The sequence below is a fragment of the Saccopteryx bilineata genome, chromosome 2, assembly GCF_036850765.1.
Source record: "Saccopteryx bilineata isolate mSacBil1 chromosome 2, mSacBil1_pri_phased_curated, whole genome shotgun sequence".
NCBI classification, from domain to species: Eukaryota; Metazoa; Chordata; class Mammalia; order Chiroptera; family Emballonuridae; genus Saccopteryx; species Saccopteryx bilineata.
The window spans coordinates 188,978,543-188,992,172 of NC_089491.1; the positions used below are offsets into that span (position 1 = coordinate 188,978,543).

Below are 13,630 nucleotides of genomic sequence, written 5' to 3' on the forward strand. Positions count from 1 at the left end.
TTTAAAATTAGTGCAAGATGACCAAGTAAATCTAAAAATCATCAATTTTTATACACCATGTTCATAAAGAATATCTCATAAGAAAAAATTATAGGGAAGATTTATTTTTAATTAAATTATAATGTAATTTGTTCATGAACATGTAGTATGTGTATACAGGAGTGTTGAAATCTGCTTTTAATTTAAACGTCTTATAGGATATATATCTATGTAGTACAACACTTTGACATCTGCTGGTTGCTTTTATTTTTCACTTTAAAGATAGGACTAAAATCAAAACAACTGAATTTGCACTTTTCAACACGAAAGAATGAAAGAATAGCGTCAATAAAGCAGCTATTATTCTCATGAGCACTGATGAACTATACTGAAACAAGGAAAACTAAAAATACCTGACTACTTAATCTGAGGTGCTGCCACTGAACTCAGCTACGGATGCTGACTCTGAAAGAGGCCCCTCGGAAGACTGCAGATGCAAAGGCCGAAGATGGTATTCGAAATCCTATTTACAGAATACCTAGAAAACAGGCTAAACTGGAACCTGCTGTCAGTTTTTAATAGCCATTAGCACACTTTTTTAAAGATATAGAAGACTACTGTTTTCATACAAATCAGCAGTTTTAAAATCATCTCTAGTGCTTTCAACTGTCACATGGCCATAAACCAAAGACCCAAATAATTTCAAATGATCAGATACTATTTAGGCAACAATTCTTATGTGTCAGTACTTTTAATGTTGTGTACATAAAATTATAGTAAAAAGACAGCTATAGACAAGACATAGCCCCTCATTTCCATGATCAGCACACTGCATCACATTAAACCGAGTTTATATTCCACCATCAAGTGCGGTTCTCCCATTTGTTCACTTTGTGATGGGTCTGAAAATAAACAGAAACACACATATTAAAGATTCTCACAAAAAGATAAATTCAATGATTTCACTTACATGAAAAGGTAGAACAAGCCAAGAATAATCTCAAGTGATAGAAAACAGCCCAGTGGTTGCCTGGGACCATAGGTAGTGTGTGTGTGTGTGTGGTGGTGGTGGGGGGGGGGGGGGGGGGTTGGGCTGGGGGCGTTGTCTGCAAAAAGGACCACGGAGAAGAAGCCATCTCTAAATCCAAACAGCAAAAGTATTTTATCTCTATTTTTTAATGCTCTGCTGCAGAGACATACACATAAGACAACCTAAACAATCTTCACTCTTGTAAAATTTTAACTTTAGTAATATACCTAAAAGAACTTTAAAGTTAATACTAAGAGTAAGCTTCCTAGAGACAAAAAAAGCCTATTTTCTTTTTGCCTCCTAGGAAACAGAGAACTAAAAGCAGAATAAAAACCCAATGAACTAAACTGTAAATTCAGTTTGTAAAAATAAACATCCATTCACATTAAAGTATTAATATTACCAACAGTAACTGATCAATTTGGATGCTTCTCCCTGGACCTAGTAAGAGACTGGAGGTTACTGTATCAGTTCAGCAATGGATACTCTACTCTCCACACTTGACATACAACAAAGTAACCTTAGCAACAACTGATACTGCTACAATTACTAAGGAACTGCTAGGTATATAACAGATATTCAAACTCTAAACTTAAATTTGTGCACCTGAGTAGAAAGAATAGGCAAAGATGTTTGCTGCAGCCCTGTTTTATGTTAATGAGAAAAATGCAGTCACCCATCAATAACGTACTGTTGTATCATGCATAGTGTAAGCTACACAGTAGGATACCAATGTGTTAAAAAACGAACACCAAACAATGCCAAATTATTTCCTGACTATATGTGTTTGTATGAAGACACAAAGGAGGACATATTCTAACAACTGCAGGAAACCAGGGAAAGAGGGCGAGAAATGGGTTTGGGGTAATCATGGAGGGCCTGAGTTTGGCCTATACTATGTTTTAAAATTTTAAATGAAGAATATGTTAATTTAGATAACAATTTCTCTTAAACTCTGTGGTTCAAGCTTTTGACTTTAAATATGGACTTTTTAAATCAACCACTTGCCCCAGAATAGAGCACATCACATAAGTGAGGTGTGGCCTCCAATGCTGGCCTGGCCACAAGAGCACTGTGAGGCTCAGAGCAGAAGCAAGCCTCTGGTTCAGTCTGCTACTCATCTTAAAGTGAGGGACTGCTGTGAATGGAAGGCCTCTTCCAGCATTAAGGAAAAGTGTCTTTTTGGCTTTACTATTGCCTCCTCACATGCCCTTCCCTTCCTTGTAAAAGGTACTGATAGGTCTTGGCCAAGCACTTCACAGATGACTGAGTAAAACCCTTATTGCCTCCAACACATTACAAAACATCAACTGGAGAAATACACAGATTTCTATCTCAGTTTAACAGTTCTCACAGAGTTCAGATTAACAAACCACTCCCTCATTATAGACATAAAAATTCCTCCTGGGTCAAAAATGATGAGGACAGTGTGATGAGCAAGAGCTTTAACATTTACTAGGCACCAAGCACATGAGGCACTGGGGACACAACAGCTAAAAAGACAAGGCCCCAGCTCTCATGGCATTTGTGTTTAAGTTGAAACAAGAAATAAGAAGAAAAACACTAAATAAGTGCTATGCAAAGATTTAAAGTGAGGTGAGAGAGTGACTGGAGACTACTTTAGACTGGGTAGTCAAGGAAGGCCTCTCCGGAGCAGTGACATTTAGATTGGGATCTGAAAATGAGGAGGAAGAAGTACTTTACGCAGAAGTAACAGCTAAGGGAAGGCCTTAGGGTAAAGCCATAAACTGCCCACATATTAGGGCAGTCATAGTTCCCCCAAAGGAAAATTACCCAAAGTGCTATGCCAGTGGTCTCTGCCTGACAAAAAATCACCTACCTGATCAGGGGACTTTTCCAGCTCATGTCTATCTTAGAGAAAGGCAAAGAATGAACATAAAAAGATGTCCTCAAGATAGTGAACTTTTTAAATGTGAAATTGCATCACATCACTGCGTAAACTATCCAAAGGCTACCCATTGCATTGCGAATAAACATCTATAAAGCCGTGGCTCATCCTAGCTTTTCAATCTCACCTTATTCCACTCTCTACTTTTCAAGCACTCTGGCCACATGGGCCTCCTTAACATTCATCTGTGTGCTGGGAGACAATTCTCTATGGATCTCTCATGATTCCCAAATCTTGGATGTTGATGCAGCTTGCCTTTGTTCTAGATTCCTTCCAAGGCCATTTCTAAAGTAAACAGTCTCAGAAGACAGAGGAACAGGCAGGCTGACTGCCTAAAGACTCAGGTGCCCTGACCTGAGATGGGGTTCCTCTCCCTGCAATATATGCAGGCATAACCTGATCCTCTTCTTGCTGCCTGTGGGAACTGGGGCTCAGGAAATTTTTTAAAAAGCTGATACTCTGGCTACTGCTATTGGTGCAATAAACTGTCCTTTGTCTCTAACAGTCTTATCTTCTGCCAGTATCCAAGAAACATGGCAAGCTAATTTGTTAGCTTATAAGTAGGAAAAGCATTTTCAACCTTTCAGAGTACTTTAACTGTTCTCAGGTAGGGGACCCTGAACATACTGCTTCTTCTGCTTGACATACTCTTCCCTCTACCTTTAGAGCAACTAACTCAAATACCTTTAAGGAATCAACTTTGTGTCATATTCTCAGACGTGCCTACCTCTTCTACCCAACAACAAACTATCCTTAACCTTTTTATTCCTACAATGTAATCACAATTTTAACTGTTTGTGTTTGACCTGTTTAGTGTTTACCTCCATTAGAAAGTAGATGTCTGGCCCTGGCCGGTTGGCTCAGCGGTAGAGCGTCGGCCTAGCGTGCGGAGGACCCGGGTTCGATTCCCGGCCAGGGCACACAGGAGAAGCGCCCATTTGCTTCTCCACCCCTCCGCCACGCTTTCCTCTCTGTCTCTCTCTTCCCCTCCCGCAGCCAAGGCTCCATTGGAGCAGAGATGGCCCGGGCGCTGGGGATGGCTCTGTGGCCTCTGCCTCAGGCGCTAGAGTGGCTCTGGTCGCAATATGGCGACGCCCAGGATGGGCAGAGCATCGCCCCCTGGTGGGCAGAGCGTCGCCCCTGGTGGGCGTGCCGGGTGGATCCCGGTCGGGTGCATGCGGGAGTCTGTCTGACTGTCTCTCCCCGTTTCCAGCTTCAGAAAAATGAAAAAATGAAAAAAAAAAATAAATAAATAAAAAAAAAAAAAAAAAAAAAAAAAAAAAAAAAAAAAAAGAAAGTAGATGTCTGTTTTCTCACCACTGTATCATCAGAGCCTAGCCAAGAACTTGGCACACAGTGAATGTTGGACTGACTGAGTAAATGCTCTAAGTCCACTCCCTTTCTTTAGACAGAATCACAGAAGCTGATTTTTAAAATGAATGCATTTTTGTAACTAATTAAAAAATAAGAATATAAAAACCTGAACTATCACCTTACTAATTTTAAATGAGGTCTAAGTTCAATGGCAAAGCTTAGGAATTCCAGGTTTTCCTGCATTCAGAAAGCTCCCTCAGAAAAGATTCTCGAAGAGGAGGCTTATCAGACTTCTATTGTGTCCATAGCATCTCCTTACTAGACATCAGCAGCCAAGCAGAACTATACAATTTAACCCTTTTGAGTTTTGTTTCTCCTCAACTGCCAAGGCATAATCAGCAGAGGCAATACTGGACAGAATTATATTTGTCTATCTTCTTCAGAACCAAAGTAAATAGAGCTTGCTATTATTATTAATAGAAGATGTGTGTGTTGTTCTTACTTAAAAGTCCTATATCGGTCCTGGCCGGTTGGCTCAGCGGTAGAGCGTCGGCCTGGAGTGCCGGGGACCCGGGTTCAATTCCCGGCCAGGGCACATGGGAGAAGGGCCCATTTGCTTCTCCACCCCCACCCCCTCCTTCTTCTCTGTCTCTCTCTTCCCCTCCCGCAGCCAAGGCTCCATTGCAGCAAAGATGGCCCGGGCACTGGGGATGGCTCCTTGGCCTCTGCCCCAGGCGCTAGAGTGGCTCTGGTCGCGGCAGAGCGACGCCCCGGAGGGGCAGAGCATCGCCCCCTGGTGGGCAGAGCGTTGCCCCTGGTGGGTGTGCCGGGTGGATCCCAGTAGGGTGCATGAGGGAGTCTGTCTCTCCCCGTTTCCAGCTTCAGAAAAATACAAAAAAAAAAAAAAAAAAAAAAGTCCTATATCTTGTACATAATGTAATTATTAAGGGAATTTTGTTAAAGATGACAGATCCTTCCTACTCACCATCTACAGAAGCACAACAATTATTTAGGGGGCAGATATTCTTTAAAGAAAACTTTTATTTTTTTAGTTGTTTTAAAAATCTCCCACAAATGTTGTGAATGATTACACAACAATCATTATTTAAATTAACCTAATTATATTATATTAGACTCATGTATCAGACTTTATCCTCAGAACAGGAGAGATGATATGACGGTATGACTATAATCTCAGAATTCCACAAAAAAGTTTCACTTTTAAAACCAGTTAGAAAACAGTTACCATTAAACTGTATCTTAGGCAGTGAATAACTCAAGTGAAGGGAATCAGCAACCAGCCTCATGGGGACAAGGTTGCTGTTGCTGCCTTGCACATTACTGGGGTTCCAGAAAAAGGTGTTGAATGACACTTACCATTAAGAATATCTTCAAACCCAATAGTATCATCATTGCCCCTCAAAATATCCAGTGAAAGGTTTGAGCTTGGAAGAAAGGGAAGATGCTGAACCTTCGATAAAAGTATGAAAGCACAAGATTAGAATAAAACCAAGGGGGAAAATGTAGAATCTAATTTCATGTTCTTTATTTGTAAACTCCATAAAACTAAAAAAATATCAATCTAACCAGAGGGGAGAAAAAACAATTCTTATTTTAGGCTCAAACCAAGTTTCAAAAGCTCCTTAAAACTTTACACAAAATATATAAAGACAGTGGAATTGTACTTTTATTAACATGTAGTAATGCTATCAAGCTTTTACCTATTTGGGGACCTTACTTCTGCCCAGGAAAACCGCAGCATATTCCATCCAATGAAATGCAAAGTCTCAGAGCTGAACACTATGTCTAGTTTCTAATAAAATGTGGGATGATCAAATTCCTGAAGAAATTCCAACTCAGTGAAAGCATTACTTAGTAAACTAATTACTTCACTTTGTATGTTGTTTTGTATTGCTCAGAGTATAAAGGTAAGTTATGATCCTTTCAAACAATATTGATAATTGGAAATGAATATCAAATACTTATGGGACCTTTAAAAAACACAGTACCACCCTGAACTAGTATTATCTACTTTTTGCAACTATTAAGTAAGTATAACACAGACTGGTACCTAAGTATAGTGCAGAAAGCAAAGGCTTGAAATCAGAGAGAGCTGGATTCTAACTGTGATTCTACTACTTGCCTATCCTAGGGCTTTAAGTTACCTCATCTGTCTCATCCTTGGTTTCCTTATCTATGAAATGAGATTACACCATCTCCCTCTCAAACTTGTAGAATGGTGCAGAGTAAAGTGTGTATATAGTATAGTCATTGGCACATAGCTGGTACTTTACAAACTTTAATGTATACAAACCAAATTTTCAATTTTTCAGTTCTTTGTTACCTGGAAGTTATGATTTAAATCAATGGAGACAGTTTTAGATATTGCCAAAGGAACAACAAAAGAGTAATACATAGTCAGTGACAAAACAATACTAGCGAATTTAGGAAAAATCAGCGTGAAAAACCAACTCTGAACTACAAGAACAGCTCTCAAAAACCAAGGAGCAAAGAAGAAGCCACAACAAACCTGGTAGGTAGCGCCTGAATCTCCCCTGCTTACAGGAACGGAGGGGGCAGGGTGAGGCTGAGAGCCCAGAGGGGATCTCACCCCAGGGAAAAGAGCAGAAAATACTGCTCACAGCCACTTGCCTGGAAACCAGGGAGCAAGGTGTGTTGAAAAGACCAGCTTAACTCCCAAGTGGAAAGGAAAGAGAGAGGGACAGACTGTGAGGGGCTAAGCAATGCAGGAGATGATCTAAAAAAAGCTGACTCATATGTGCTGGAGGTGGCCATACTTGGGGGAGGGACTGATCCTTCCCCACAAAACAGTACTGAATTGCTTTCGGATCAGAGATCTCCAGACATCTCTCCAGTTCCACTCAGCGCAACAAGGCACAGCTGAAAACAAGAAGGGAGGAGGGGCAGTAACTCAGGTCTCCATAGAGATCTGAGATACACCTCCCCCTACTGAAGCTGAGAAAACACCCTGCCCCCAGAGAGATTAACTGGCAGAAGAGGACTTCAGAATCTCAGGTTACACCCATGGCATTCCTGGATACAGTTTCAAGGAAGCACCCTGCTGAGATCAGTAAACAAGACTATCACCTGTTAAGAAAACAAACAAATCAAGACTACAAAACTGCCCAACTCCGAAAGTAGATTACAGATAACAGCTGATACCAACCCAAGAAGACCTAGAAATAACACAACTGAAAACTGGAGGCAGACAACACCAAGCCTAGACTCAACCAATTCTACAAAGAAAACACAGACAATGGGAAGACAAAAAAGTGCAATCCAAATGAAACCTTCAGAAGATGAACTGAGTGATATGGAAATAATCAAACTTCCAGATGCGGAGTTCAAAATAATGATTGTAAGGATGCTTAGGGATCTTAGAACAACAATGGATGGTCATTATGAACACCTAAATAAAGAAATAGCAAGTATAAAAAAGAATCAGTTGGAAATGACAAATACAATATCAGAAATAAAGACCACAATGGAAGGAATTAAAAACAGGATAGATAGAGCTGAGGATCGAATCAGCGAGTTGGAGGACAACTGGAATAAAGGCATGAAAGCAGAGAAGAAAAATGAAAAGAGACTCAAAAAGTCTGAGGAAACACTTAGCTCTGTGACAACATGAAGAGAAATAACATCCGCATCATAGGGGTGCCTGAAGAAGAAGAAAAAGAACAAGGGATAGAGACTTTGTTCAATCATATCATAGCTGAAAACTTCCCTAAATTAAAGCCAGAGAAACTCTCACAAGTTCAAGAAGCACAGAGGACTCCATTAAAGAGAAACTCAAAGAAACCTACACCAAGACAAATCATAATTAAAATACCAAAGCTAAGAGATAAAGAGAAAATATTAAAAGCTGCAAGAGAAAAAAAAGCTATCACCTACAAAGGAGCCCCCAAAAGGATGACATCCAACTTCTCAACAGAAACCCTTGAGGCCAGAAGGGAATGGCAAGAAATATTCAAAGTAATGCAGAACAAGAACCTACAACCAAGACTATTTTATCCAGCAAGGCTATCGTTTAAAATCGAAGGAGAAATAAAAAGCTTCCCAGACAAAAAACAACTCAAGGAATTCATTACAACCAAACCAATGCTGCAAGAAATGTTAAGGGGCCTGTTGTAAACAGATCAAAGTGGGAAAAGAATATAGCAAAAAAGGAATACAGCTTTAAAGAATAAAATGGCAATAAACAACTACATATCAATAATAACTTTAAATGTAAATGGATTAAATGACCCAATCAAAAGACATAGGGTAGCTGCGTGGATAAGAAAACAGGACCCGTACATATGCTGTCTACAAGAGACACACCTTAAAACAAAAGACACACATAGATTGAAGGTAAAAGGATGGAAAAAAACATTCAATGCAAATGGAAATGAAAAAAAAGCTGGGGTAGCAATACTTATATCAGACAAATTGGACTTTAAAACAAAGAATATAGTAAGAGATAAAGAAGGCCACTACATAATGATAAAGGGAGTAATCCAACAGGAAGATATAACTATTATAAATATCTATGCACCTAATATAGGAACACCTAAATATATAAAGCAAACTTAGATGGATTTAAAGGGCGAGATCAACAGCAATACTAAAATAGTAGGGGATTTCAATATCCCACTAACATCACTAAATAGATCCTCAAGAATTCTTTTCAAGTGCTCATGGTACATTCTAGAGGATAGACCACATGTTAAAGCACAAAAGCGGTTTCAACAAATTTAAGAAGATTGAAATCATATCAAGCACTTTCTCAGATCACAACGGCATGAAACTAGAAATGAACCACAACAGAAAAGCTCAAAAGTTCTCAAACACATGGAAACTAAATAACAGGTTGTTAAATAACGAATGGATTAAGAATGAGATAAAAGAAAAAATAAAAAAATTCCTAGAAACGAATGACAATGAGCATACTACAACTCAAAATTTATGGGACACAGCAAAAGCAGTACTGAGAGGGAAGTTCATAGCACTACAGGCACACTTTCAGAAGCTAGAAAAAGCTCAAATAAACAACCTAACCCTGCATCTAAAAGAACTAGAATAAGAACAGCAAATAAAGCCCAAATGTAGTAGAAGGAAGGAAATAATAAAGGTCAGAGCAGAAATAAATGACATAGAGAGACGTCACAGTGATGGCGCAGTAGGAAGCGATACCGAAAATCTCCCCATAAACTCAACAAGTTCTTCAACCAGAAACAGAAAAACCTATCCTTGGAGTGTTCAGATGCTTCACAACACACCCGAAGGTAGGATCGAGCGAAAGATTGGCTAAATATATGGTCAAACTCCGGGGGAAATAAGGAGTAAGAAATGCTCCGCCTTCCTCTCTAATCCAAACAGGATGGCTTTCACTGAGAACTGAGAATATAGAAACTAAGGCGGGCATAGGGAGTGAATAGTTCCAGGCTGCGGTACAAACAGCCAAACCAGGCTGTGGCACGAAGATCCAAGCCGTGGAAAAACCTGGGCAATTCAAGCTAACACGCGCGCGCCAAACCCAGACAAAGAGAGACAAGTGGGGCAGCCATTTTCCGCATCTCCTGGTTGGCGTGGTTAGTGGGCAAGAAATTCCTACGAACACTTCAGGGGTGGGCACCGCCCGTGCTAACCCACAGAGAAGCAGAGTCAGAGGCCTCTGTGTGGGCAAAAAGCAGCATCTCCTAGGAGCCCCAGCGCCCTGAGGGGACCGGGCACAGGGAGGGAGCTGGAGCCAACTCCAACGGCGGAACTTTTCTGTGCGGGAGGAGGGCTTTCGCGGAGCGAGAGGCGTCCCGCCCGATCCTCATAATCTGGTCTTTGCGCACGCACGCACGCAGAGTGGGCAGGAGATTCCTCCGAACTCCTCAGGGGTGAGCGCCCGTGTTTTCCCTCAGAGGAGCAGAGTCAGAGGCCTGTGAGCAGGCCAGGAGCGGAAGCCCCAGCGCCCTGGGAAAGCCGCACGGGGACAGAGCGAAAGCCAATTCCAACCCAGTAACTTTTCCGTGTGGGCAGAGGGCTTTCTCGGAGTGAGAGGCGTCCCGCCTGAAACTCATAATCTGGTCAGTGTGCACACAGAAAGAGTGGACAGGAGATTCCTCCGAACTCCTCAGAGGTGGGCGCCCGTGTTTTTCCCACAGAGGAGCAGGTCTGTGAGCGGGCCAGGAGCGGAATCTCAGGCAGCCCTAGCCCCTTGGGAAAGCCGCACGAGGATAGAGCGAAAGCCAATTCCAAAGCTCGATCTTTTCCGTGTGGGTAGGGATTTCACTCGAAGTGTGACCTGTCTGGTCTGACATCCTGGTGGGTGCGCACGGAGAGTGGGCAAGAGATTCCTCCGAACGCCTCAGGAGTGGGCACTCGAGTTATCCCACAGAGGGGCAGAGCCAGAGGTCTTTGAGTGAGAGGAAGCCACGCTTGATTATGCTGGCAGGTCTGACTGACTGAGCCTTACTCAGAGCCCTGTACTTAGTGGGAATAGAGTGGGGAGTTGCCAGCTCTTTGAGACTCTTACTATCCAGGCAGAGGCAGCAGCAACCCCATAGCTGGATTATCAGGCTTCTAATTGTAGAAGGAAAGACTAGGAGAGAGGCTCCAGGAACACTCTCACAGTGAGAGATCCTCTCACTGTTGGAGCCTATAAACACTAATGAACCTCGACTGCCAACGAGACTGAAGCCCAATACATGACATTACCATAGAGAATTATCAACTGCAAACCTCTTCCAGAGCGTGCCACAGGGGCAGAACCCGGGGTATAAAGTCACCGACCAGAAAGACAGAAAAGAAAAAGCAAGACGACAACCTCTCAAAATCAAGAATAATCTGCAGATTTTATAACCTATCCCATTGTATTATATTTGTTCGTCTGTGTCTCTTTTCTTCATTCTTGATTTTTTTTTTCTACTCCAATTTGGTCATTTAACTCTCTCTCAGTCTTACTCTCGCCTCTCTTTGAACTATACTACCCATAAGTGTTACATCTCCCATTATCTTTTCTTTCCTCCTCCTTTCTCTCTTTGAGAGTTGCAATCCAAAACCCCTAACTCTCTCTTTCTCTCTCCTCCTTTTTCTTTTTTCTTCTTTAAGTTGTTCCATCTTTTCTCTCTCTCTCTCTCTCTTTTCTCCCTCTATATTAGTCTCTTCCTCTCTCCTTTACGTCTTCTCTCATTCAAACTTCAATAATGAACAAATTATCTTATCTGGGACTCAAACTTAAGTTTGTGGAATTTTGGAGGGTTTTTACTTCACCTTTTTAACACATTAGCAGTGCTCCCATCCCTGGCTCTCCATTTTATCTAGTTCTTGTTCCACTAAATACAATAGAAATTTTTTAATTTTCCACCCCTTTTTCCTGTTTCCCTCTTATTCCTCTCATCATAACTCTGAGTCAGCCAACACCTAAAAGCAAATCATTTTATTCTTCACCCAAATTTTTTCCTAATTTGCTTTTTGTGGGTCTATACTGCTCCCCCCTTTTTTATATATAAATGTTTTTTTCTTTTATTTTTTTTTCTTTTTCCTTTATCCCTATATTACTTCTCCCCAACTCAGGCCCTCCACTACAGGTATTGTTTGTTCTATTTAGTACAATATAATTCACAGTTCATCACAAGATTTTCTCAAAAAAGAGGGGAGAGGAGAAGAGAGGAAAAAAGGAGGGGAAGGAATTATTCCCTTTTTTTCCTCAAATTTTTATCTTATTTTATTTTTCTTTATTTAATGATTAATTTTTAAAAAAAAAACGCGCAATTTTTTATTTTTATTTTTATTTTTTTATCCTTTTATTCCTTATAAAATCTCATTAATACTATCAAGAAAACCACCCTCAGATGCCATTAAAGAAGAGAAAATCGAATATCATGGATACAAAAGAAAGAGAGGTAACACAGAGAAATGAGGAAAAATCTGTGGAGAAAAAAATTTAAGATATTGGAAACCTTGGAGTTAAACGACAGAGAATTTAAAATAGAAATTCTAAAAATACTCAGAGATATACAAGAAAACACAGAAAGGCAATTTAGGGAGCTCAGAAAACAACTAGATGAACACAAAGAGTATATCTCCAAGGAAATTGAAACTATAAAAACAAATCAAACAGAGATGAAAAACTCAATTCATGAGCTGAAAAATGAGGTAACAAGCTTAGCTAATACAACAGGCCAGATAGAAGAGAGGATCAGCGAAATAGAAGACAAGCAACTTGAGGCTCAACAAAGAGAAGAAGAAAGAGATTCAAAAATTAAAAAAAATGAAATAGCCCTACAGGAATTATCTGACTCCATCAAAAAGAATAACATAAGAATAATAGGTATATCAGAGGGAGAAGAGAGAGAAAATGGAATGGAGAACATACTCAAACAAATAATAAATGAGAACTTCCCAAGCCTCTGGAAAGAACTAAAACCTCAAATTCTAGAAGCAAACAGAACTCCAAGTTTTCTTAACCCCAACAAACCTACTTCAAGGCACATCATAATAAAATTGGCACAAACCAACTGCAAAGAAAAAATTCTCAAGGCAGCCAGGGAAAAGAAGAATACAACATATAAAGGAAGGCCCATTAGATTATCATCAGATTTCTCAACAGAAACTCTACAAGCTAGAAGAGAGTGGACCCCAATATTTAAAGTCTTGAAAGAGAGGAACTTTCAGCCAGGAATACTATACCCATCAAAGCTAACCTTCAAATATGAAGGAGAAATAAAAACATTCACAGATACAGAAAAGATGAGAGAATTTATCACCAGAAAACCCCCACTCCAGGAAATACTAAAGGGGGTTCTCCAATCAGATACAAAGAATAAAAAAAAACAAAACTACAAAGCCACAAGTAAAAGCTCCAAGAAGAACATAACAAAACCAACTTTAAACTGTGACAACAATAAGAAAGGGGGGGAGAGGATGAAGATTAACAGTAGCAAAGGGCGATGGAGGGCAAAAGTACTCAAAAAATAGTTCGCTACAATGAACAGGGTAGGAACCCTTTTCATTACTTAATGGTAACCACCATTGAAAAAACCACCACAGAAGCACATGATTTAAAAAAGATAGCAACAGAGGAAAGATGTATGGAACACAACCAAATAAAAACAAAAGATAGAAAAACGAAAGAGAAGAATCAAACAAGGCACAAAACTAACAGAAAGCAATCTATAAAATGGCAATAGGGAACTCACAAGTGTCAATAATTACACTAAATGTAAACGGATTAAACTCACCAATAAAAAGGCACAGAGTAGACGAATGGATCAAAAAAGAAAATCCAACTGTATACTGCTACAAGAAACTCATCTAAGTAACAAGGATAAAAACAAATTCAAAGTGAAAGGCTGGAAAACAATACTCCAAGCAAATAACATCCACAAAAAAGCAGGCGTAGC

At 40.2% G+C, this 13,630-nt stretch overlaps 1 protein-coding gene across 2 annotated transcripts in view; it reads right to left on the reverse strand.

Annotated features, from left to right (window-relative positions):
• Nucleotides 1-711: 711 nt before the first annotated feature.
• Nucleotides 712-13,630, reverse strand: part of POMP (proteasome maturation protein) — a 35,373-nt gene continuing 22,454 nt past the window's right edge. The window contains exons 5-6 of one of the 2 annotated variants that reach the window (XM_066258939.1): nucleotides 5,610-5,703; nucleotides 712-881 (exon numbers count right to left, since the gene is read on the reverse strand). In XM_066258939.1, coding sequence (XP_066115036.1) covers nucleotides 814-881; nucleotides 5,610-5,703 — 162 coding nt within the window. In that variant the 3' untranslated portion in view covers nucleotides 712-813. The remainder of the gene's footprint in view (nucleotides 882-5,609; nucleotides 5,704-13,630) is intronic. The other variant, XM_066258940.1, reaches the window with a different exon arrangement.